The 23,456-nt window shown below is 49.0% G+C and overlaps 9 protein-coding genes across 9 annotated transcripts; 6 read left to right on the top strand and 3 right to left on the bottom strand.

Moving 5' to 3' along the window:
• Nucleotides 1–75: 75 nt before the first annotated feature.
• Nucleotides 76–4,659, top strand: I302_108052 (uncharacterized protein; the record flags this gene model as incomplete). The annotated part of the gene is made up of 4 exons (XM_019194175.1): nt 76–1,251; nt 1,312–2,043; nt 2,100–4,106; nt 4,279–4,659. 4 exons carry the CDS (start codon nt 76–78, stop codon nt 4,657–4,659), a joined length of 4,296 nt encoding a protein of 1,431 aa, XP_019044298.1.
• A 410-nt stretch (nt 4,660–5,069) lies between these two features.
• I302_108053 (uncharacterized protein) lies at nt 5,070–5,675 on the bottom strand (the record flags this gene model as incomplete). Its single annotated transcript, XM_019194174.1, has 2 exons — nt 5,070–5,304; nt 5,446–5,675. The coding sequence occupies 2 exons, from the start codon at nt 5,673–5,675 to the stop codon at nt 5,070–5,072; spliced, it is 465 nt and encodes a 154-aa protein (XP_019044297.1).
• A 425-nt stretch (nt 5,676–6,100) lies between these two features.
• I302_108054 (uncharacterized protein) lies at nt 6,101–8,724 on the top strand (the record flags this gene model as incomplete). Its single annotated transcript, XM_019194173.1, has 8 exons — nt 6,101–6,123; nt 6,191–6,545; nt 6,743–6,996; nt 7,221–7,389; nt 7,456–7,714; nt 7,782–8,090; nt 8,209–8,443; nt 8,616–8,724. The coding sequence occupies 8 exons, from the start codon at nt 6,101–6,103 to the stop codon at nt 8,722–8,724; spliced, it is 1,713 nt and encodes a 570-aa protein (XP_019044296.1).
• Nucleotides 8,725–9,032: 308 nt separating this feature from the next.
• Nucleotides 9,033–11,302, bottom strand: I302_108055 (uncharacterized protein; the record flags this gene model as incomplete). The annotated part of the gene is made up of 7 exons (XM_019194172.1): nt 9,033–9,998; nt 10,093–10,231; nt 10,313–10,365; nt 10,446–10,572; nt 10,660–10,748; nt 10,838–11,029; nt 11,138–11,302. The coding sequence occupies 7 exons, from the start codon at nt 11,300–11,302 to the stop codon at nt 9,033–9,035; spliced, it is 1,731 nt and encodes a 576-aa protein (XP_019044295.1).
• A 740-nt stretch (nt 11,303–12,042) lies between these two features.
• Nucleotides 12,043–15,754, bottom strand: I302_108056 (uncharacterized protein; the record flags this gene model as incomplete). The annotated part of the gene is made up of 4 exons (XM_019194171.1): nt 12,043–14,925; nt 15,011–15,442; nt 15,516–15,637; nt 15,706–15,754. 4 exons carry the CDS (start codon nt 15,752–15,754, stop codon nt 12,043–12,045), a joined length of 3,486 nt encoding a protein of 1,161 aa, XP_019044294.1.
• A 511-nt stretch (nt 15,755–16,265) lies between these two features.
• On the top strand, nt 16,266–17,072 carry I302_108057 (uncharacterized protein; the record flags this gene model as incomplete). The annotated part of the gene is made up of 3 exons (XM_019194170.1): nt 16,266–16,393; nt 16,461–16,758; nt 16,857–17,072. 3 exons carry the CDS (start codon nt 16,266–16,268, stop codon nt 17,070–17,072), a joined length of 642 nt encoding a protein of 213 aa, XP_019044293.1.
• A 1,033-nt stretch (nt 17,073–18,105) lies between these two features.
• I302_108058 (uncharacterized protein) lies at nt 18,106–19,542 on the top strand (the record flags this gene model as incomplete). Its single annotated transcript, XM_019194169.1, has 6 exons — nt 18,106–18,243; nt 18,556–18,620; nt 18,680–18,896; nt 19,083–19,175; nt 19,232–19,291; nt 19,378–19,542. The coding sequence occupies 6 exons, from the start codon at nt 18,106–18,108 to the stop codon at nt 19,540–19,542; spliced, it is 738 nt and encodes a 245-aa protein (XP_019044292.1).
• Nucleotides 19,543–20,666: 1,124 nt separating this feature from the next.
• Nucleotides 20,667–21,227, top strand: I302_108059 (uncharacterized protein; the record flags this gene model as incomplete). Its single annotated transcript, XM_019194168.1, has 1 exon — nt 20,667–21,227. The coding sequence occupies one exon, from the start codon at nt 20,667–20,669 to the stop codon at nt 21,225–21,227; it is 561 nt and encodes a 186-aa protein (XP_019044291.1).
• Nucleotides 21,228–22,137: 910 nt separating this feature from the next.
• On the top strand, nt 22,138–22,850 carry I302_108060 (uncharacterized protein; the record flags this gene model as incomplete). Its single annotated transcript, XM_065870590.1, has 2 exons — nt 22,138–22,225; nt 22,309–22,850. 2 exons carry the CDS (start codon nt 22,138–22,140, stop codon nt 22,848–22,850), a joined length of 630 nt encoding a protein of 209 aa, XP_065726662.1.
• Between the last annotated feature and the right edge of the window lie 606 nt (nt 22,851–23,456).

Genomic DNA, 23,456 nt, shown 5'->3' on the forward strand with positions numbered 1-23,456 from the left:
ATCTCGAACTCTCTTCTTCCATCTCGCCATCTCATCTCACCATCCCATTCAGCTCATCTCCGTTACCTTTACACCATGAGTGCACCACGTACTGTACCACCCGCCCCTGCCCCTGCTCCCGTGCCCTTACCGAACCCTCAAAATGCCCCAACCCAAAAGAAATACTCTGAGGGAAGTATGTACGAGGATCTGTCGCCTGAAGACGTAGAAGCCTGGCATAGGAGATACTCAGAATTCAAGAAGTGGAGACAAGAGATACCTAATAAAGGTGTAGTAGGAGCTGGATCCGCAATGAGTCTAGGTCAAGGTGTCGGAGTTGGATCAGCGGACTGGACGTGGAGAGAACCGTCCGATAACGGCACGATACCCAGCACAGTAGTGGAGAGAGCATGGGAGACAGCCAGAGCACGAAGTAATATGGGCCCTCAGGCTGAACCTCCTGCTCCTTCCCCTCCCAAAACCCATCTATCGAAAAGATCTTCGAAGAGGAATTTGGGTTTACAAGCTAGAGTGGAGACTGTGAACGGATCGGAGACACCCCCTTCTCAGCCTGCTTCGAGAGCTACGACTATACGACCGCCCTTAACCCAGAAACCTGTCCCCTCGCGTAACATTGGAGAAGCCCAAGTATCCCAGAACCCCCTGAAAACACCTACGATAGAGACACAACCTCCTTCAAGTAAAACTCCCCACCAAGTACCACTTCCTTCATCTAAACCTGCTCAACCACACTCACAGCGTCCTCCAACTTCTTCAGCCAAGCCAACACGCCCACCACCTACGCCTCTGCTCGCCCGACCACCATCTGCTGAACAGACTACCTCCGAACCGAAAATCATGTCCCGTTCACCTTCGACCAGAGGATCCCTCGTACCTGGAGAACAAGTCGTACCATCACCTACACCTTCCGCCAAATATGCTGAAAGAGAAGCCTATATTGCTTCTGCTCTTTCATTACCATTAGATATGTTAGCTGAAACGGAAGGACCGCCAAGGGTGGACTCCAGCTCGCATTTTACTACTGGACGATTGGACTCGCTGTTGGGTAAAAGTAGGAGCGGGAGTAGGACGAAGGGGAGTCAGAGGTCCGCGAGAAGTAGTACTACTCTTCCTTCGGTCAGGAGCGATCAATTAGTGGAGAAGAAAGCTTCTCAGAGTCAATTGGCCCGGAGTAAGACCACGTCTGCTGTACCTATTAGAAGCAAGGCAAGTGAGAGGACTCTGACGGATCATAGGGAACACCACTACGAGGTGAGCTACATGCATCAAATACTGGTATGAAAGTCAGCTGACTCCGCATTGACTCGACAGGGCTCGAACCACTTACCTGTACCTGGTGCTCCATCAACTAAGGCTAAGCCTCCCTCGGACGCAACTGTCGTTCGAGCTGCCAATCAACCTTTGCCACCTTCCACTCATGCTCAATCTCAAGCTACCACGAAGCCACCTCTTAAGTCTTCTCACAGCCAGGCGACAGACATTCGCTCAGCCCGTCCGCCAGCTCGTCCAGCTGTTTCCGACGCTACTGTCATTCGAGCTTCGCGCGAACCTCTACCACTGTCCGTAGCTACCTCTGCTGCTCAAGCCGAGACTATCAAGGTACCTGCCTCGGTCAAGACAGTCATGGCATCCTCAGGACCGGCTACTAGAGCCCCACCAAGCGAAGCAACTGTCATTAGAGCAGGCCAAGTGCCCTTGCCCACCGGGACTGGCCGGACGGGAACTGTCCGAACCTCCCCCTCAATTGACAAACAACAAGAACCTCTCTCCCCTCGAAATGTTCCGCTCCCACCTACCGCTCCGACCGCTGCTTCCACGGTCATCTCGAGGAAAGAACCTGCGCACAGGCAGCAGATGCCACTTCCTCGTCCGGCGCTTACTCCCCAGCCTTCGTTTGATGGTCTCACCAAACCAACTTCTCTCGGTCGAAAACATCGTGATCCCTCGCTTGGTGATTTGACGGCCCATTTCGAGCCCAGCATGTATCCTCTTCCTCCGAGCGGCGCTACCTTGTTCTCAAGCCCTAAACAGGTCAGTACTTTGGTGAGTCGTCTTTCATACGAACAGTCGTTGTTAATGCTGCTGACCGTTCATCACAGCCTCCACGAACAGTAGATGAGCACGCAGTGGCTTTCTCAACTGTCGAGTACATCGAACCAGAATCTCTCAAATCGACTACTCAGGCGTCTACACCTGCCCCTCAGCCTTCAGTCAAACCCCGATCCAACAAATCTGTTCCTCCAACCCCAGGTGCTCAGGCTGCTGCTATCCCTCTTCCACCGTCCACTGCGATGATGTCGGTCAAATCGACACCAAGAGCAATGCCATCAGCTCCTGCACCAAGTGCAGCCTCACCACCTGCTCCCCCACCTCCACCAGTCACTTCACCTGTCGAACTCTCTCATACAATTTCGGTTCCTATCCCATCTGCTGAACCGGTATCACGCCCTTCGTCACATCGATTGTCCCAACTTCCCGTTGATCCCATCTCTATCACGCAGAGCTCATCTGAACCTCGATCTGCGACTCACACTCATCCTCACATTCACTTCTCACCAGGCCAAGTCTCGCAATCACTCCGCTCGGAAGATGATCACGTCTCCTTCGAAGTTCCTTCTGGCTCGAGAGGTAGACTGAGAGTCACGCTGAAATGGTTCAGAGAAGGCGGGAGGTCAGAGAGAAGTTCACCCAGGGCGGGGAGGTTGAGCGTTGTCGAAGAAGATGCGCCTCCGCCTGTTCCACCTAAGACTACCAGTCTGATGAGTAGGGTCATGGGCAACTCAACTGCAAACCAGAAAGATAAGCCCCAAATCGGAGATGGACCCCGATCTACTCATCGCTCATCACAGGTGGAAGAACATCGTCGATCACATCCTGTACCTGACAATGAGCGACCCGAACTATCACCTCCTCCACCCAAACGCGATAACTTGAAATCCCCCTCTTCAGACGATCAGTTCCCACCCAACCAGCAAGCCCAACAGCAACATCACCCCTCTGGTCCAGCACCATACTACAACCCATACTACTCTGGAGCTACCCTCCCTGCATACGCTGCTGCGATGCCTCAGGTGTATAATATGTTTTCTCCTCCTATGGCATATCCTCAACCAGGTCTGCCCGCCTGGGGAGGTCCAGGGGGATATCGCCCTCAACCTCAGAATGGGATGATGGGTCCACCTCATGCTGATCCTGCTTCACCTGCTCGGGAGAGTGTAGATCTTCCTTCAGATATGGAGCCTCCTCCTCCTCGACTCCAACCTCAGCAATTCCAATATCCACCCCAGATGAATGGGTACGCGCAACAAGGTTATTGGAACGGTATGGCCAGACCATCAATCTGGCAAAGAATGTTCCGAAGACCATCCCAAGGTCAGGGACAGGGTCAGGAGGATAATCTCGGCCCAGATGATAGTGTGACCATCCGAAATTGGGCCGAGGGGGTCCAACCTGGTGGAAAGGCTCCTACGATGCTGCCCACCCCTCAGAGAGGTATTCCAACGATCATACCGAATCAGCCCCGACCAACTCTGGCAAACACTGCTTATCCTGGTATGATGAACTTGAACACCTCCAGTGGACCTGGTACGACCCTCTATAACGTAAGGGGAGAATATCCTTTTCGAAGTAGGGGGGATAGGGAGGGGACACCAAGCGTATGGGAGAAATTGATGTATCGCCGTCAGACTGAGGAGGCGGTGTATAGATCTCCGCCTAGGAAGAAGAATAGGGGGTTACCTGATCCCGCCCCTTCGCCTTCTCCGCTGGGCAGGGATGGCAGAAGAAAAATATTCAGTAGATCTAGGGAAGTGAGTAGGAATAAACCACCCAATGCGTTGGATGTAAGGAGAGATAGATACGCTGTAAGACAGAGAGAAAAGGAGGAGAGGAGGAGACAAAGATCTCTAATGAGGGATCAACGTGCGAATGCGAATGCGGCGAATCAGCCTATGGGTGAAGGGTTGAGGAGAGAACAGTTCTTGGGTGCTGATATGAGGGATAGACCGGGTGATCTTGCTGGATTACCTGGAGGAGGGAGGGGGAGGTCGGGGACGTTAGTGGGGGAATGGGTTGGGAGGTTTGGGATGGCACGGAATAGGGGTCAGGTGAGTTTTTCTCTTGCTTTCTGTTGTCTTGGACACCCTTTCTAGACATGGAAGCTGGCTTGATCGAGATAGCTGCATTCATATTATTCCGAAACTTATGTTTCACTTCGGTGACCTCAAATTTTGGCTATTGAGCTATATATGATCGCTGATATTTATTTCATCACGACAGTTCCCCCACTCGGAATCTCAAGTTAGGAATTATCAGCAACCAAGATTATGGAAAGATCGATTGGGTATGGGCCTTAATAATCGAAGCCAGCGGAATGCCACTACGACCCCTGGTGTCACTCCTACCCGACCTCAAGCCCAGGATCTCAATGGTAGAGGACAGAGAGCGACGCTTAGGAGGACATTGAGAACTACTGAGAGGATCGTCCCTGGTACGACTGGTGGGAATGCTTTGGGATTGGGATTGGGTTTGGGGAGTGCCCGTGCTCAGACTCAAGGTCCGGGGAATACCCAACAACAGGGGATGAGAGGGATGATTGGACGGTTTGGACTAGGGAATGGGAATACACGGAATGAGGTGAGGGGTGGGAGGAGGATGTGAATGTTGAGTGCGATCTAGATGATTGTGGAATTGCTTACCTTATGATTCGATTAGACAGAAGAGGGATCTAGATCAGGATTGATATTTGTGTATTGGTATGGGGTGAAGTGTGTATAGATATTGTACATTAATAATTGCATTGTTCTATCATAACATATCATATAATATCATATCGTCTAGGAATTATATTTGTGTGTGTAGGAATAGGCTGCTAGGTATAGTGGATAAGACGATGTATGTAATTGTAAAATGTAACTTTGGGGCATATTCCAAATCTTATTGATGAGCTAATGCAGGTGTTTGTACCAAGTCGTTCTCTTCCCTTCCTTTCCCCTTCATGCCCACGTTGGAGGCATTTACTGCCAGAGTGATGCTCGATAGTCGAAGCCATATCGTCGTATTCCGTGTCTTCACGCTAACCCCTCTGCCCCAGGCCTACCCTTAAACTGAGCAATGACCACCCCCACGACCATCCCAGCATCATGACTCAGACTACCCAGCAGCTCGAACCTCTCTCGATATTCCTTCCTAGTAGGGTACAAGACCAGGGAACCGATGGGAGAATGCGTTATCTGGAGGTCTTTCCATGTGATTCCTGGGAGGTGAGGGGAGAGGGACTTGTAGGCTGCTTCTTTTAGGGCCCAGCTGGAGTCGTCGCGATTGCGTTTGGGAGTGTCAGCTAGGTCTCATGCATTATTCAGGGGTGTAGGTGTAGAGTGTTGCACAGATGGTACCGCTCTTCAACTTCACCTTGATTCTTGGTTGAGGAACGAGAGGACAACGCACCGACATGATAAGAACCTTAGCTGATGATCTATCAACCCTCCTTCTTCATTACTCGGAGCCTCACCCTTCGTTGGTCGACCAGAAGATGATTGCTCGTGGCTTAGCTCGCTGAACAGCTCATACTCCTTGACCGTGCATATCCTCTTAGCCAATTTACTTGGGTCCCTCTTGAGCAATAATGATTTGAATCGAGCTAGGGAGAGGATATCAATCCCTATCCCAGCTATCATCGGTCACGCGCCCGTCCTGAGTGTGTACTGCGTCTCGATTGTCTCTACAGTCGGTTCTCGCTGGTCGGCTCTGGTCGCTGCGTTGCCCGGTCACTGGTATTGGTCGGTCTGATCTTTCTCTGATAGTTGTTCATGTAGATGAGTATGATGCATGGGAGTTCGATTCAACTTGAATCTTTTCGCGTCAGGTTGTGAGATGAGATATTCAGGGTAAATGAGAGCGAGTGACTGAGCTTTGGACGCGTTCCCCTTCGATCGATCAACTTGAACATGGAAATCACCAGGAAGATTACATCTCTCTCTCTCTCCTCTATCTTGACATTATCCACGACGAACACACACCTCAAGCCTCTATCCCTCACCAGGACCCATTATATCGATCTTGCACCTTCACCAATCCCATCATCTAATTGAAACCCAGCAAAATGGACGACGAAGATAACGACTAGTAGGCTCCATCTCCTCTTCACCTCCACATCCTTACGACTAGAAAGATACTGACACAAGGTAATCAGCGAGCTCGAACGTCAAAAGACAATCCTCCAAAACCGAGCCCTTCTCGACTCCCTAGGCCTAGACCCCAACGGCTCATCCAAAATTCCCTTCGCAAGATCCACCGCCTCGCCCAAACCGAAACCAGCAAGTAAGAAACGAAAGGCTCCTCCCACGGCGAATATCGATGAGGGTCCGAGAAGACGGTCTGGGAGATTGGCGGGGCTGGAAGCTGATAGTGAGACGCTGAAGGTGCGGATGGAGGATGAGGCAAAGGAAAGAGAGGTCTTGAGGGTTATGAATAGGAAGGAGAGGGAGAAGGTTATGGATGTTGGGAAGATGATTGAGGAGCCTGAGGAGGGGGAGGTTGAGGGATTGGTGAGTCACTTTTTGACTTCAAGTCGCACAGAGGAATGTGTGTGCCAAGTGTTATACGCGTTGGACAGAGTCAAGTGGATCGGAATGGATATGGTCATCCTCTTCAACATGCCCAAATACGGTACACTCTACCGACTTGGACGCTCGTCTACAATTACTACCTCGATAGGAACTAATCCGAATCTTCGTACCTCCAGGAGAAATACCTAAAATCTATATCCCTCTCCCCTACTCCTCGTAAATACCCTACGAACTCAGACTCAAACAAAGACGCCTATGCAGATAACGATTCCGTCCCTACCGAGGTCGCTCGATTGAAATCCGCTTTCAAGAATATGGAACTGAAAGCGAATGCGAAGGTTACGGAGGACAGGGTGTTCAGTATGGTTGTTCATCCTATGCGGAGCAAGACTCTGGTATTTGTTGGAGATAAGTCTGGACAGTTGGGGATGTGAGTGCTTTTTGTATTCTCGGATGGGGATGGTCAGGATGAAAGATCAGTCAGACTGGACAAGGACTAGGAGTACCTATGGAAGGAAGAAAGTGATTCTCGATAAGTTGACTCAACACCTTGGCGGATCAGCGAGTCGGAGCAGATACCAGGAAGATGTATGACCGTAATGTGATATATGGGATGATTAGCTGACGCATAACTTTGGTGTGCTCGACATCCAGATGGGACGCCCTTGGAGCACCTGAGGAGATTGTCAAATCGGAAGATGACACGAATGGCGTCAAGGAGGAACAGGAAGAAGAGACGCATGAAGGTCGAGTATGGAGAGTACAAGCTCATGCTAGGAGTGCTATCACTTCGATGAAAGTTGATCCAGTAGATGGATCAGGGGTGAGTGATTGTGTCCTTCTAATGTCAATACACCACAAAAGCTCAATAATCTGCGCGTATTAATAGTTATTCACCTCATCATACGATTGTTCCCTGCGTCACCTGAACTTCTCGACCCTCAAATCCTCCGAATTATTCTCGTTCCAAGATGAGAATACCCTAGTCACGCATTTTGACTTGCTGCCCAATGGTCAAGAAGCTTGGATAACGGATCGGTACGGTGGTTTGACGCATTGCGATTTTCGTGAAGGGAAGAAGGAAAGGAGGAGATGGATCGTGCAGGATGAGGGGAGGGCGGCGAAGTTGGGTGGAGTTAGTGTCAATCGTGAGTCGGCTAATAAGATGAACCATGTTGCAGGGGAAAAATTGCTAAATTTCGTCCATGAATCCAGCTCTCATGCCGCATCTGATCGTAACAGCAGGTAATGACCAGCATCTCCGACTTTGGGATGTTCGGGCCTTATCATCCATCAAGCCTGGCTCATTGCCATCGCCCGTCACGGACACCAACGGTGACGCGGACAATGATACGCACATAACGAGTGAGACGCCTTACGAGGAAGTATCGAAATACATGCAATCGAAGAAGGGTCAGGGGTTGTTGAGAGCAAGTTGGCAGCATGGCAAATCTTGCAGTTCGGCTTATTGGGATCCCTGGGGAAGGAGGGTCTTGACGACCAGTTATGATGATAAGTTGAGAGGTATGTGGATCTCTTCCACTACCGTTCCCTCAGTCCCCCAATAGCAACTCTCTTAATCATACTTCCCGTTTTGCTTTTGCTGTCCTGATCGACATATGCTGACTACCCGACTCCGCAGTATGGTCCCTCCAACCCGCCTCATTGCTCCTTTCCACCCCGCTCTCACCATCGCATTTCCAACCTTCCAAGCAGGTCCCGCACAATTGTCAGACTGGACGATGGTTGACCATCCTGCGTGCGCAGTGGTCATTGAACATGGACTATATGCCGCATTTCACGGTGGGTAATATGAAGAGGAGCTTGGATGTTGTCGCTGCGAATGGAGAGAAGATCGCGCAGTTGTGGAATGACGTGTGAGTGGGGTTATGTCTGATTACATCGGAAGTGCATTAGAGGAATGGGTCAGATCGTGCCAGGATGGACTTTGTCTCTGAATTGGACAAGTCTCCTTTTACCGCCATCGCGCTTTACATCCACATTCTAGTGTACGTTACTGTCCCTTGCTGATGTTGTCCCAATTCACAGAGTCACCGCTGTGCCTGCCGCCACTGCTTCGCACCCTAGTATAGTGGATCACGTCCTAGGTGGTAACACAAGTGGCAGAATACAACTATGGGGAGCGGGATCGAGTTAGGATTCGGAGGGTCATTTTCGTTTGGTATCTTGTATATTTAGTGACATGCACATCTATGTTTGATTCATGTGTTGAGTTGTCCTTCGACACGGGAAGTGTCTAGGCAACTACACGAGCAAATGACAACCGGCAGGATCACTCCCAGTAATGTGATCCTTGTTTTCCGTAGGCACATATTCCAGATGGCGAGCGCTATCATCGTGATGGATCGGATATATTGCATACTGTCATTATATCGATACAAGGGTATATAGAATCCGACTCTTCTTATTATTGTACAAGTGATACAATATTTACTACGAACCACCTCAAACCAACGTCAGCCCACCAAGAGCCATCCCAACCCCAACAGCAAATACCAACCCCGCCAATCTCCCCACCCCTACATATAGGTTATCCCGGTACAAAGACGACCCATAACTCTCACTCGAATTCGTCCCATTCGCGTTCGTCCCGTTGTGACCAGCGGTTCCATTTCCATTCTTCCCACTGGCAGTCGCACTCGTTCCGGCAGTGTTGGTCCCTGTCAAACTACCCTTCGCACCGCTCTTTGATCCTGATCCTGAGGAAGTACCATTCTTACCTACCCCCGTTCCATTCCCTGCCGCAGCGGTACCAGTAGGTTTGGCGGTGGCGCCTACGATGGACGGTGTCCAGGTGGTAAAGCAACATTGCTCTCCTGAAGTAACCGTTTCTCTCCCACCTTCACCTTCGCCTTCGCCTCGTCGGAGATTTAACCATTGGTCTAATCCCCTTGCGCTCAGATCCCCCGAAGCAGGTGCAGGTGCAGGAGTGATAGCTGCCTCGGACTCACCAGAAGATGCCGTGGCAGAGGAAGGGGAAAGCTTAGTCACGCCAACTTGCTCTGTGCCTCCCTCAGCGGCTGATGTGCCTTCGGATTTTGATCCAGAAGCAGCAGCTGAAGCTGCACTTGTCGAACCGGCTGATCCCCCTTCTGCGAATGGGTTGCCTGAAGATGACGACACTGATGCAGCACCAGATTGGTCACTACCTCCACCACCTTCTTTAGGCGCATCCGATGAGGATGCAGGTGCGGAAGCGGATGGCGCTGATGATCCGGAACCAGAACCCGAAGCTGTGGCAGTACATGGTACACAAGTTTGAACAGGTACCCAGGAAGTCGAACCGCCTCCTGATCCTGATGCTGAGGCGTTCTTCGACCCCGCAGCGGCAGTCTGGCCATTCTGGATGGACGAGCCGGGTTGACAATTTGATACGGCCGGTATGGATGGGGTAGGGACTGGACCGTTTCCCTGTAGTCCCTCGGAGCAGTCAATACCCGTATACGATCCCATATATATAAATCGTTGAAGAATGACAGGAGTTGGGACAGGTTTATGTACGTACAGGTGTATATGTCTGTCCATCAATCACACCTGGCGGATCACCATCATCGCCCTCGCAATCCTGGTAGACGTTGTCCCATCCCACTCCGTTCGAGGTAAGGAAGTAACATCCCAGGGAGTCATATTGTGTAGGACAGAAGCTGCAGTCATGGTTCATCAGTTATGACCTCTCGAGACTACCTTGCATCGGGGATGGTGTTGCTTGAAATTGCAGTACTCACGAGGAATCACCGAAACATGCTCTAACGCAGAAAGTCTGACCGGAGATCATCGTCTGAAACGGAGTTCACGTTATATCAGTGAAAGCTGCAGGAGTAGAGTTGAGGTCAACATGGGCGTGGAACAAATACTCACAACCCAGTCCTTAGCTGGATCACCGCCTATACTAGTGATCAAAGATGCTCCCTGAGGAGTATGAGCTGACGAATCGAATTGAGCGCCGGTATCTCCCGGGGAGATCCCAATCAGGCTGAAATCGCCTCTGCATTACAGTGTATGAGCAATTGTCAGTATAAGGTGAAGCCATCAAGTATTGACGGGGTCTGAGAGTAAATGGAAACCGACTTACGATCCGCTCACTTGGACCCATGAGGGGGTCCTCACGTATGTTACTCCCTTTAACGTCCCATCAGGTATGAGTCTGGTGTTATGGCCGGACTATACGACATGGCAAGATCAAGTCAGATGACTATCATTCCACCTAACTCTCTGAACGAGCTTTTCAGAAGTATTGATGAGTGACTTACCTTTGAACAATAGCTAATCACATTATCCACCGACTCACTAATCATCTTCCCCTTATTTTCCTCTCCCAACCCGTAGACGCAGAAATCATCATGGGACTTTAACCATAATTCTTTGGACTGCGAGGTGGCATCTCCACTTCCGTCTTTTGAAGCGGTGGCCTCGCCTTGGGGTGAGGTGGAATTACCTTTTGCCTGTAGGGGAGGGTCAGAATCAGTCAAGGATCATTAGGATATCGAATCAAGAGGACTGTGGATGTGAAGCATCCGACAATGGGACAGCGCAACAGGTATCAGACCTACCTCTTGTCCCCTCCCCGATAATTTACCATTTACATACGACCTCCTATACGCCAAAGCCTGAGGTGGGACATATTGACTGTTGACGAGTACACAGCGAGATAATGAGAATAACAAGAGGTATAGCGAGGTGGTAGACCACCTGGACAATGGTTGATGAGATGACATTGGTGGTTGGGGATAGCAGTCCTGCTGTTTGTTGATGTCCAGTGCCTAGAGCAAAAGCGGGTATCGTTCAATCTCTTCGTCGCTCGTCGGTCGTATAAGGCAGATCGAATTTATTTCGTGCGTGTCCTTCACCTTCACTGAATCGAATATGAGTTCGGCAGTATGTCACTACTTCAGAGTCAAATGATTTTAATGATGTTCTTACAAATCGAAATTACAGTTTACGATCAAGTCAACTAACGAAACACACAGTAAGCAGTCAGGGAAAACGACGAGATCAGCTCGTCAAGTCAAGTCGACAAAATGTAAATCATGATCTTACTGTACTGGACTCGTCAGAAAACAGGTCTGATCCTTTCGACCCAATCGATCAATGATCGATCTCTCTTCCCCTCGAAACACTTTAATCTGCTTAGACATCCTTTCGGCTCGTCCTTTCTACTCTCCCGTCCGAATCGAGGAGTATCCCTGAGAGTACATCATATCCATTCATTCTTCCATATCAAATCATATCCTGTTCGAGCACTACAAAGGAGTGCGCAGTAGTTGCTGCAAAAGGGATTAATCGTCATAATGAGCAACAACCAGAAACGTTTCTGTCGATGTGGCAGATCGGTCGATTGGGTCATGAGCTTCGATCAGTGAAACGGGCTGTCTCGTCGAGTTTGTGTGTAGATAGGGAAGATCAGTACCACCTAATCCATGAAATACATGCTCACATTCATTCAGTACAGACAAGTTTACTCTAAAACATGTCCCTCATCATAATCATTATGAGATCCCATAGGTCGTACAGGTATACTCCTCTTCAATTCACCCAAATCCAAATCCAACATAAATCCGTTATCTCCATTTTCATTTCCATTCTCATCATTCGTCGCTTTTCGTATTTGTACGTGTTGTGATCGTTCATTATCGTTCTCTTTTTTGCTTCCATTTCGGGTCGTATGATCTTGATAAGAGCTTGTGGGGGTTTTGCCTTTACCTTTAGTATTACCTCGTTGTTCATCTTCCGCCACATGGGCCGTACCGATATTGATATTTTCGTTGAATTGTCGATCCCCAAGTGGAAGTGGCGTTCGGGACATATCAATCCTCTGCGTGCCATTCGGCTGTTTCTCTTGAGTAGATCCTTCTCCCTCAACCTCGCCACCTTTCATCCGCCTTATACTCCCAATCACACCCCTCAACTCATCCACGACCATTCCACCTCTCTCCCTCATCTCCCTCATCCCTTCCCGTCTATCCCCAGCCTCACCACCACTAGAGCTCCTGATCAGATCAAGTACGGATACACCCTGCGCTCTAGCCTGTATTGTCAACTTGATTCTTTCCTCCCTACTGAGCTTACTCAGGTAAACCTTCTCCTCAGAGATTGGTAGATCGGAGGAACCTTCAAATATCATATCTCTTCCTACGGGTGGGAGGATATTCTCTTGGGTATGATCCGGAGGGTTCTCGTTTTCAGGGCATATCCAAGATTGCATGAATTCTGGTAGATCCTCGGTGCTCAACTCCTCTTCTCCACTCCCATCTCGAGGTTGATCCAGAGTACTTTGAGCCTGATCTCGATCCCGTTCCACATCCTCTTGCAGGTGTTGAGTAATATCCCCACTCTTCATCCTACTTATCACCTCCCTCCCCCTCTCCCACTCTCTAACCCCCTCACCCAACCTCCCCCTAACCTCCATCCACGCCTGCATCCCCACCTCACCCTTGGCTACCAGACTCAACTCCTTCCAACACCCTATAATAGCCTGCGCGAGCTTATCGACATGTTCGGCCAACAAAACCTCATCAGGCGTTCTGGGTGCGAAATCCCTATTGAAGGGGAAAACCGAAGTGATAGCTGAGGCGGACCATATCCCACCTTCGCTCTGATTCGCCCGAGTTTGAGTAACGTGGGAATCGAGTGATCTCATTATCTTATCTTCCTTCTCAGTATCTCTCAACACCCTCTCCAAGGTATTCTTCTCCTCTATCATACCCTCCACCAGATCATCTAAAATGACCTTGATATCTCTCCAATAACCCTCGTTCTGGTTTTGCTTAAACTTCAGTCCGAGAAGGCAACAGGCCAATCTCCTTCGCTTGAGATGGATACCCAGACAACTAGCCTTAAGTGAGGGTGTAGTTAGCGGAGAGATACTTTCGACTCTTCGGAGATTCATCGATCCCATTGACGGATTAGGTGATGGGGGAGGTAAAGTATTTAAACTTGATCGTTTGTCTGTAGGGAAAGATGGGGGGAGTCCTATTCCTAGTCCCACACTCAGTCGATTACCACTGGTAGGATTCAGGGAGGATCTTCTAGAACCACCACCTCCAGCTGTGGACGCGCTCCGTAGAGCTTGAAGGTCCGATAGGGGCATTGATCTTGTCCGCGTCAATCCTACACCTGCAGGTAGGCTCCCATCAATTAGGAGAGGTTCATTCTCGTCGGAGGAATGGTAGTATACCATATTTTGGAGACTCCTTCTCTTTGGATTGGCACTAGATGTGGAAAGGACTGGATCAAGGGACATTGCTGCTCTCAGAGGCGCAGAGGAGGGGGGTATGAGGGACGCAGAGTCGTTCATGAATGGTGAGGGGAGTAGGGTCGTTGATCCAGGAAGCGATCTAGAGGGAGTAGCCATAGGAGCTGTTCGTAAAGGTTGGAGTCGTTCGCTTGCATTGGATAATCTCCTGGAGAGCGGCGAGGGGATATGTCTGAAACCAGGCGAGGAGGAAGATCCACGGGGAGTCTCACGAGTGAGGATGGGCGTACGAGGGATGGTCACTCCTAGTCCTGCTCTACCGGCCGGCGATTTGGGCGAAACCACCGTATTGGAAGTGTTGTCTTCATTATCAGAGGATCTTCGTATCTGAGACTTGACGGGCGTACTATCGTCACTTGATGTGGACTGATCAGGATCGGATGTCGTAGTCTCTTCATGTTCCCGTTCATCCTCCTCATCAGCCTCTGTAATTCTTCTCTCATGTCTTGGTCTCTCAAATCTAGGTGACTGAGACCAGGTATCGCGTAATCTCTCTACACTTGCCCTCTTCGATAACCTAGGTGTCTTGTCGGGTAGATGAGTGAATCTGTCGTCTGAACCGGGTGAAGAGCTGAATGAGAGTCTTTGTGCGCTGTGTAGTTTCTTGAGAGGAGATGAGGAGGCATAAGCAGGTAAAGATGAGGTCGACTGGCGTGATGCATGTTTCTGAGGTGAGGGATGGGAAGAAGATCGATGAGGTAATACTGGTCTTTGAGGTTTATCGTAATCTTCGTCACTCGAGGAATCGGTGATACTGTTATGATGTCGTCTGGAGTAGAAGAACGATCCAACGACGGGGATATCATACATCTCTCCTAAGACTGCTAATTCGCGACGATCGGTGAGTTCCAACAAAGTTGAAGTAGCTGTAGCGAGGTGGTCGGTCATATCTCCTGTGAATCGATGGAGGGTCACTCGAAGGGAGTTGTGGGTGTAGAGGTTGTATGGATGAGGTTCTAGAAGAGTCAAGGAAGACAGGAGAGTATTGTTGAGGGATTGGGATTGGGTGATGAAGTTTGTGAGGGAAGTGAGAGCGAGTGATTGAGGTGTGTCGTCTTCCGAGGGAGAGGGGGCATTGTCGGATTTCTAGAGAACAAGAGATATGGAAATTCGATCAGCTGTCTCTGGTATGATTGATGTTATCATACTAAATGGAGATCGCCTAACTCACCTCGGCCGTTGCTATCAAGCCATTATACCACCCTATGCCCATTACTCCCACACTCGCCAATCCCAATATCGTCCACAACCCCAAACTTATCACCAAACCCACTAACAACGCAACAGCAGCCAGTACCAGATCCCATCTCTCCTTGCCCTTCCAGATCCATTCTTCCGGTATCTTCCACTGTGCATTTCCCTTTTGGTCAGGTGAATCACCAAGTTCACTTTCAACCCCACCACTCAGCGCAGGTACATAGTCTTTCTCCAGCAGCCCACTCGAGCAGATGAGGTATCTGAACCTCTCGGCAAAACTCTCATCGGAGAATGATAATCTACTTGGCGAAGGGAATTTTCCAGGTACAGTGCTACTTGGTCCAGCAGAGTTGGGTAGGGAGCCTGTCCATCCTTTTTGGGTGGTCGGTGAGTGGTCTACGAGCGTCTGTACAATGTGATGCCTGATATCAGAACCACGCTGCCTCTTTCGTTAAGATGAGAAGAGGAGGAGAGCTCACCACGTCACCCGACTCGCCCGATATACCTGAGCTCCGTCTCGTGTCCTTGTCCATGTCCATCTCTGTATCTAAATTCCGTCCTTGGGTGGGATATTGGTCTTGATTGAATGATTCGGTCTCATCTATGCATGAGCATGACGAGTCCATGGATCAGCTCAAGGATGCCAAGTGTGCCAGCCTGCATGCTTACCCCGGAAGTAGTCGTCCAATGGCCCCGCATCGGCGAATGATGTTGCCATATGGGCCTGTCAGGCTGAGTGATGGGATTGTCCCTTGTCGTGTCTCAATGGATGAGTTGGTTGGGTTGAGGGTATGAATCACGTTTGATCTTGCGCTTGTGTGATAGACCAGTTGACTCTCGAGTGGTATATATATATGGTGGATGGATGATATTGTATGAATGTGTTGTACACACAATACAAGTGATCCACCTTGTCACCACCATCATTTCCATTTCCATCACATCACCATCAGTTATTGTTTTGTATTGTCTGTTTGTTGTCTGCTGTTTCGATTTGCCACTAACTCATATGACGCACAGATCAACACGTGGCCTTACCCCTTATTTCCCCTGACTAATGGACCAAGTTTCAGGTTGACGCGACTACAACTTTTTCTGATGTTTGGTTCCTACAGTTGAGCACCTCTCCGCCTATCATTTCATTCTTTGCTGTTTGCCAACAGTACCACACCACCATGGACACATAACATAACAACAGAGGTATAACAATCCAGGGGGAAAGAAAGACGATGAACCCTCAATTGATCTCGTTACCCCCTCCACTACCTCCAACCGATCTTATAGCTTCTGCGTTGTTCCTGCCTCTACATGGTGTAGGTACCGCACATCGAGGTAAGAAATTGAGATTTGTAGGACAGTGAGTATTCAGTCCCCAATTTCCCTCTATCTGAATAACCATTCGGCTGACTTACACCATGAGTTAGGATCCTAGCATTCCATCCTCCCACCTCACTTCTCCTCTTAACGTCCTTCCCACCAACTTCCAACCCCCATTCTCCCTCGCCAACGATCCTCGTCAACATCTCCACACCACTCATGGGTCAAAGTCCATCACTTAAAGATATCTCTTCGGCAACTCACTCTTCCTACGCTTCTGCATCCCAAGGTATACCTGAAAATGGTAGAGTACCTATCAACCGAGAATCGTTGGCTCTGCAGAGAGGAGAATGGGTGAATGTTGTGGGATGGTTGGAAGGTGATGGGGAGAGGATGGTAAGGAAGGTATGTTGACTCAATCTGTGACGGCCGAACGATCTATTGCACCATGACAGAACCTTACAAAATGACAGATCAGAGCTGAAACCGAATCTTTCGGATAGGTCAAGACTTCTTCAAGCTACGCCAAACCCCTACCCTTCATTCTCGAGGCTATACACATCTCGAATGCGAGATCACCTCCAGTGGATGCGATGCACCGCGGAAACTCCCCAGCGTGGGATGGGAATAGGAGCACGACATACCAGGAGGATGACGATCCGATAAACATCGATGGCGATGAAGATGTAGTTGGGATCACACCTAGGGCTAAGCGATAAACCTGTTGGTTCGTCAATATCCCAGCTTGCCAGCTTCTATATTCATGGCTACCCCGATCCTAGAGATAGTATCACTCGGCTTCACTCGGATATCTGTTCGCTATCTGTCAATGGTCAGACGTGATGGGCCAGCCAGAGGACGAAGAGCCCAAGCTACTCAGTGGATATTCACCTAGGGCTCGCTATACGTCGATCTAGAAAAGGTGTGTATCATCAATTGGTCTCTCGTCGATGCCAACGTTGGCCATGTTTCGTATAATCTCTCCCACATCTGGATTGATATAATCTCGCATATCGTTATTCTGCCATGCGCTTCAGAATAGCTTTTTCAATCAATATCCATGTAGAGTATGTTGAGCATCTATCTACAACATGTCCACGTCTGTCTTGGCAATGCAAGATCTCCATCGATATGTATATTCTGTTATGTGGTTTGGCTGGAATGCATCTAAGTTATGCACGCCACTTTCGTCATTTGTTTACCTATTATAGCCTATGATCGGGGATTACGGGATTACGGTGAATGTCGCGTTGTTTGGCACTTTTCTTCATTGTTATTCAGGGAGGCTGTGTGCTGTGTTGCAGTCAAGTGGAGACCCTGAATCCAGTGAGTAGTAGTCTAGTCTACGCTCAGTTGTTCAGTTTTACCTTGTAGTTTTACTTTGACACTTGCATTTTGACAACAAACCATCCATCAACAGTCTAATCCTTTCAAATCCTTTTTATTCGTATACAGCGTACAGTACAATATAGTATCATTATCATTACCATCATCAGAACCATCAACTCGAAAGGCTCCGTCATCAGCAACACCATAGAAGAGCACTGATCCAGTCAAAGTAACATCGCGTCACACCTCACTCCCCCTCCCGCCCTGTTCATCCGCCACCTACCAGCAATACACTCCTTTCAACCTTTTCTTTCCCTTCCTTGATACTCCCTCTCATCGCCTATCGACATATCCATATAATCAAACCCAACCTACCTCAATCTACAACAACGTTATTAGAGAATCCATACTTACCCGCGCAAGATGTTATCCCAACTCGCCATCTCATTCACCCTCGCCCTCCTTCCCCTCTCGCTCGCCCAGGGAGATTTAAGCGCTGCGAACAATCTGACGGATCTTGAGGGGACGTGGTCGAGTAATAGTGCGGTGTCTACTGGTGGGGTGAGTGTCTTCTTTTATATATCTCGACTCGGAGTTGGAGCAGGAGTTGGTCTAAAAGGGACGCGGTGCTGGAGAGGGGGTTTATGCGGGAATGTATTCTAGAAGCACGAGGGAAGTGACTATATCGCCTGCCGCGAGGTGCATCTATCATATCCCGTTGAGGTCATATTGGATCATATGGCGATAAAACAGTAATTCGAGAGTAGAAGAGCGGGAAGAAAGCTTGTTGTGATGAATGTTTGGGATCACGTTATTCGCCGGTTACTTATCATATAGACTCTGAGCTGACCGTCTCCGTATCGTTACATTTAGACATTCTGTTCACCTGCTCAAATGAAATTCGACTACCCAACCAACACCGGAATGTCATATTCCTTGTGAGTTTCAGTCTAACGTTACGTATCGTGCCGGTCTGACATGAGAATTCTCGTTATAGCACAAACGACGGTAAATTCGAAGAAGCGCAATACCGATACAACTCCAACGCCTCCAACCCCGCTTGTATTCAGGCCGTCCTGATCTTCCAGCATGGGACATACTCTTTGGAAGATGATGGATCGATCGTACTTCGTCCGTTCGCTGCGGATGGGAGAGTTCAGGTGCAAGATCCTTGTGCGGCTACTACGAATATCATTACTTATTATAATGAAATTGTGAGTTAGTAATTCTCATCTCTGTGTGAGATAGACGAGTGTAGACAGAGCCAGTGTTGGGTTTGTTGTATTTCGCACACGCAACCCAAAGTCGGACTTTCATCCCAATAAGGCGGAAGCAGGCGTCGAACGGCATCGTTCATATCATGATCCTGACTTGCTAACCTATCAATGATACTCTCACAGACCACCTTCAAGGATTGGGGAATCATCGTCGACCCCGATACCGGAAACTATCAATTACGCTTGAACAAATTCGACGGATCAAAATTACCATATGTGAGTGGTTGTTTCTCCCTTGTCCAGGATTACGCTGATAAGTGTGGGATGTACAGATGAACCTCATCGCCAAGCCACCCAACATGCTCCCCACACAAGTATTAACAGGTGTCAACGTGAGTCTCAGTCTACTAACGATCTATCAATACCGTGTCGATTGAATGAATTTGCTAATTGACATTTTGTGATTTCGTCTCATTAGGCCTCCGGTCAGACAAATACCAGAAAGCGTTCGCTCACCTCCTCCCCTCTTGATATCTTCAAACGATCGTCTGCCTCCACACGGGCATCAATTAGCACAAATCAGATGGTTGGTGTGGCTGGTGTGGTGGGGAGTGTGGCCGTCGGTCTGTTGGCTTTGGTATAAAACGTTGCAGAGCAAGAGGGATGATGGGTGTCAGAACGGGTAAATCAAGTGGTGGGAAGGTACAGTCAGCGGAAGCGCACACAAGAGGAGGAAGCAAGGGATTAGGGAAGACTCTTCAGTCATCTCGAGGGACCTTGAGAGGGGGCAACCAGATGTTCTCTTTTCCTATTCATATATCAGCAAATTACAAACAGTGACTTGTTGTTCCATACTTTATGATCATCATCAAGACACTCAGTCACTTGATATTCTAAACGACCCAACCTTTCCTTATCGATTCAAAAACAGGACATTTTCTTTTCCCTTCTTTCACATAAATTATATTGTTTGTGTTTCGTTCTTTCTTGTTTTCCGTTTCATTCTCCTCGTAGTCGAGGTCATATACCCCCCTTCTTTGTAGAAGGGAGCACGAACATGCATGCATTTAACGATCAACTAGATTGATGGGTTGGTCGATGGTCATGGTCTGATCCAATCACGGGCAGGAACATCTGATCGAAGGCGAACGCGAAGATGCAGCAATTTGTCAGTCTTCCTGGCCATAATCTGGCTCCTAGAAGGTTACTAAATTGAACTCTAGATTCAAGTCTCGGCACTCCAGCGTAAACTCCTCCTTGAATGCAACTAATGTACGAAACGTGTATCATACCCTCGATCAGATCATGTCGTGCTCGACCTTTCTTTTGGTGACACAAGATTTAAGGACAATCAATCCTTTATGCAGGACGGGCTTTGATCACTCCGTTCATCGTCCTTGTCAATCAAGGGAGAGACGAGACCAGACAGAGTTTGTGTCTGGTATGTCATGGTATAAAAATCCTATTGCCCCAGATCCTCGTTCCCTGTTTGCTCGATTTACTTAACATTTCTTCGCCACCCATCAAGTTGTAAGTGTCAGTTTCTATCTAGTTCCCGAGCCTAGGTGATAACGATATATTGACATCCAACCGGGTCGAACAACCACCATCATACACCACTCGCACCGATCTCACATCATCGCGCACAGACCCCAAGCAAATTTGGTATCTCTCTCATAAGCCACCCATCTTCATTGGCGACAACGCTTCAACGCTCCCAGAGATCTTTTTTGACCTAATTATCTCACCGGACAAGTGACTCTCACAATGGCCGATCCGCAAAAAGTGTCCTACTTCTCGGTTCCGGTTGAGATCAGTGTCTCAAACGTCACGAAGAATCGTGACTGGCACGCGGAGGCATGTGCCCAAATTCACTCGATCGACTTTCCCTCCCTGAACGACATTGAACACACCGATAGCCATACCAATATTACTATGCTGAGAAGTGCGCTGGCAAGCCTCAATTTCCCATCCGAGACGAACTCCGTTTGTGATCTGACCAAATATGCTGTTCCAGATACCTTGCAGGGAAGTCACGCCGTGGAACCGTGGAGAGGGGCGTTCATTCCTAAAGATCAACCAGTTCAAGGGTTTCACTTTGACGCTCAACTGAGCGATTTCATCATGGCCTGTAGTGGGAAGTCCAAGGGAGAGAAAACGACTTTGACTGGGAACATGATTGGTTTCTATCGAGCTCCACCCCCATCCCAAACTGAGAACGGCTCCAACGATGATGGTAGCCTTGCGTCCGCACCTTCGAGCCGACGATCCTCCCTCTCCGCGGCGGACACGCTCGCAGTCGATTGGGATGGTGATACAATCTTGTAGATGTTATAGTCATAATTTAGTGTAGACATCTGACTACCCCTCAGCTGTAGTCATGCAACCTTCGAGATGACATGCACACCGAGCGTGACGACGAGATCATCGTCAGACGTTGACGAAGCTCAAGCAAAAATCTATGACGATGGTGGTGGCATCCTTTCAAGGCTCGTTTCCGGTTCGACGATCACGTCATAATCCCGATGAAGGTGGTTAACCGGTAGCTCAGATGTCATGGTCATAGTGTGCTCAGATTATTGTCAGGAATGTTCGAGAAGATTTTCATATCGAGCGTCATGACGAGCAAGTTCTCACAGGTTAACGAAGCTCGTGCGAGAGTCTCTGACTAAGGTAGCATCCTGTCAAGACTTTCCCTCAGGGCCGGGCGTCACGACATGACGTTGTGTGGAATGTGTAATACAGTATCCACGTCAGAATACAGTCACCCATACGATCCTTTCTTCTTCTCAAAATCTCCTCCTTTGAGTGCAAGGGGCCCGAAGCCAATGCTGTGCACACAGCGCTCGACTCGACTCGACCAGATGAGGTTACTGCACATATATATATATCTTTGCTCACTCACCTTCGTATAGTCATCCAATAACCCTTCAGATCGTAGATCACACCCGATAAACTGCGGTATCGCCTTCACAATGACCCTCGAAATCAAAGGTTATCCCTGTCATGACTTCTCTTACGTCACCCTCAAAGTGTCCGACGTCAAGTACAATCCCAACAATCGAGCGACCAGTATGAACATTCTGTCTGTATCCCCGGGGGAGACCTGGACAACCCCTGATCAAGCAACGATAGATATCATTGATCAACTGAAGATTGGGACCAGCTACGAGTTGAGCGAGTGGCCAACTCCGAGGGCAAGATCGAATACCACCTCGCTAATACAGATCCAGAAACGATGAGACGATCACGAGGAGCTAAATACCTCGATGTTGCCGTTATCGAGGATTCGGCCAAGACCTTACAGGCCCTATCCAACCGTGATGGTGGATATACCGTCAGCGCGATCGTACTAGGGAGTCATGACGGCAGGGAACCCCTTCGTCCATGGTCAATGGGCGAATATCAGAAGGTGATGATGGTGATACCACCACTCTCGGCGCCCCATCGCCGATGACACCCATTGCAAACCCACCGTTCACTGACCCATCAAAGCTGTATGATGGACCGCGTCCCGAATCAGGAGCCGCTTCACTAACGCTCAAATACTCGGCGGGGAGGGACTCTGATACGGGTTTGATGAATTACATGGTAGAAGCGGCTGAGGAAGGTCCAAAGGTCACATGTTTCTGGCACGATAAGCCTAATCTTCTAGTACTCCAGCACACGCTTGCCGACAACGCTTTTCACATTCACGAAGAGTGGCGCAAAGGTACGCCGACCAAGAATTGGGCTCTCAGAATGAGATCTGTGAGAAACCCAACACAGACCCCCAGTGATACTGACAGTGCGGAGGAAATGTACAATTTCACAATTAAACCGGAGATGAAAAATCGCTTCGAAAAGACTGGCCTGGGTCCCGAGCTCCAAGTCACAGTCGACATCAAATTCGAGAAGAGGGATGAAGGGAGAGACAAGTATACTGAGCCGCGTTCTCGATTTTATATTTGAGGCTTAATCAGGGACGACAAGCTCTTGGGCCAGAATGACCAGAACCTTGTACGTTTTCAGTAGGCGTGTATAAGGATACGCGGCAGATAGGGACGAAGATGTGGAAAGTAGGATATAGCACGAGCTCACATGCAAAGTCTTTTTGGTATGATCTTGAGGCTTGTACTTCAGTCAGCTGCATATGGGACTCAGCACTGCGGCAGACTGATCCAACCTTTTGCTTCTCACTTGAATGAGTGACGACTTGTCGTACCTGACTTTGCACGAAACCTTGAACTTTCATTGCATCTGTGGTGTACTGCAGTGTCTGGCCACTCATCACGATGCCCACAATTTCGTTGTTCGCCGATGAACCGGCCTTTTGGTTTCCAATTCAACCGCTTTACAACGACCTCGAGAGACCCCTCGATCTGTGACTCAGAATCTGCCAAGCCTGAATATTCGACTTTCAACATCTCGGGCCGGTTTGTCGCCACCAATCTTCCCCGTCATGGCAATGATCTTGGTTCAGACTACATAGCATCGAGCATGATCTATACTGGAGGCCTACTGAGATCACCAATGACCTATAGGCTCATGCAAATTCTGGAGCATGTTACCGGTTGC

This window comes from Kwoniella bestiolae, chromosome 7, assembly GCF_000512585.2.
Source record: "Kwoniella bestiolae CBS 10118 chromosome 7, complete sequence".
Taxonomy (NCBI): Eukaryota; Fungi; Basidiomycota; class Tremellomycetes; order Tremellales; family Cryptococcaceae; genus Kwoniella; species Kwoniella bestiolae.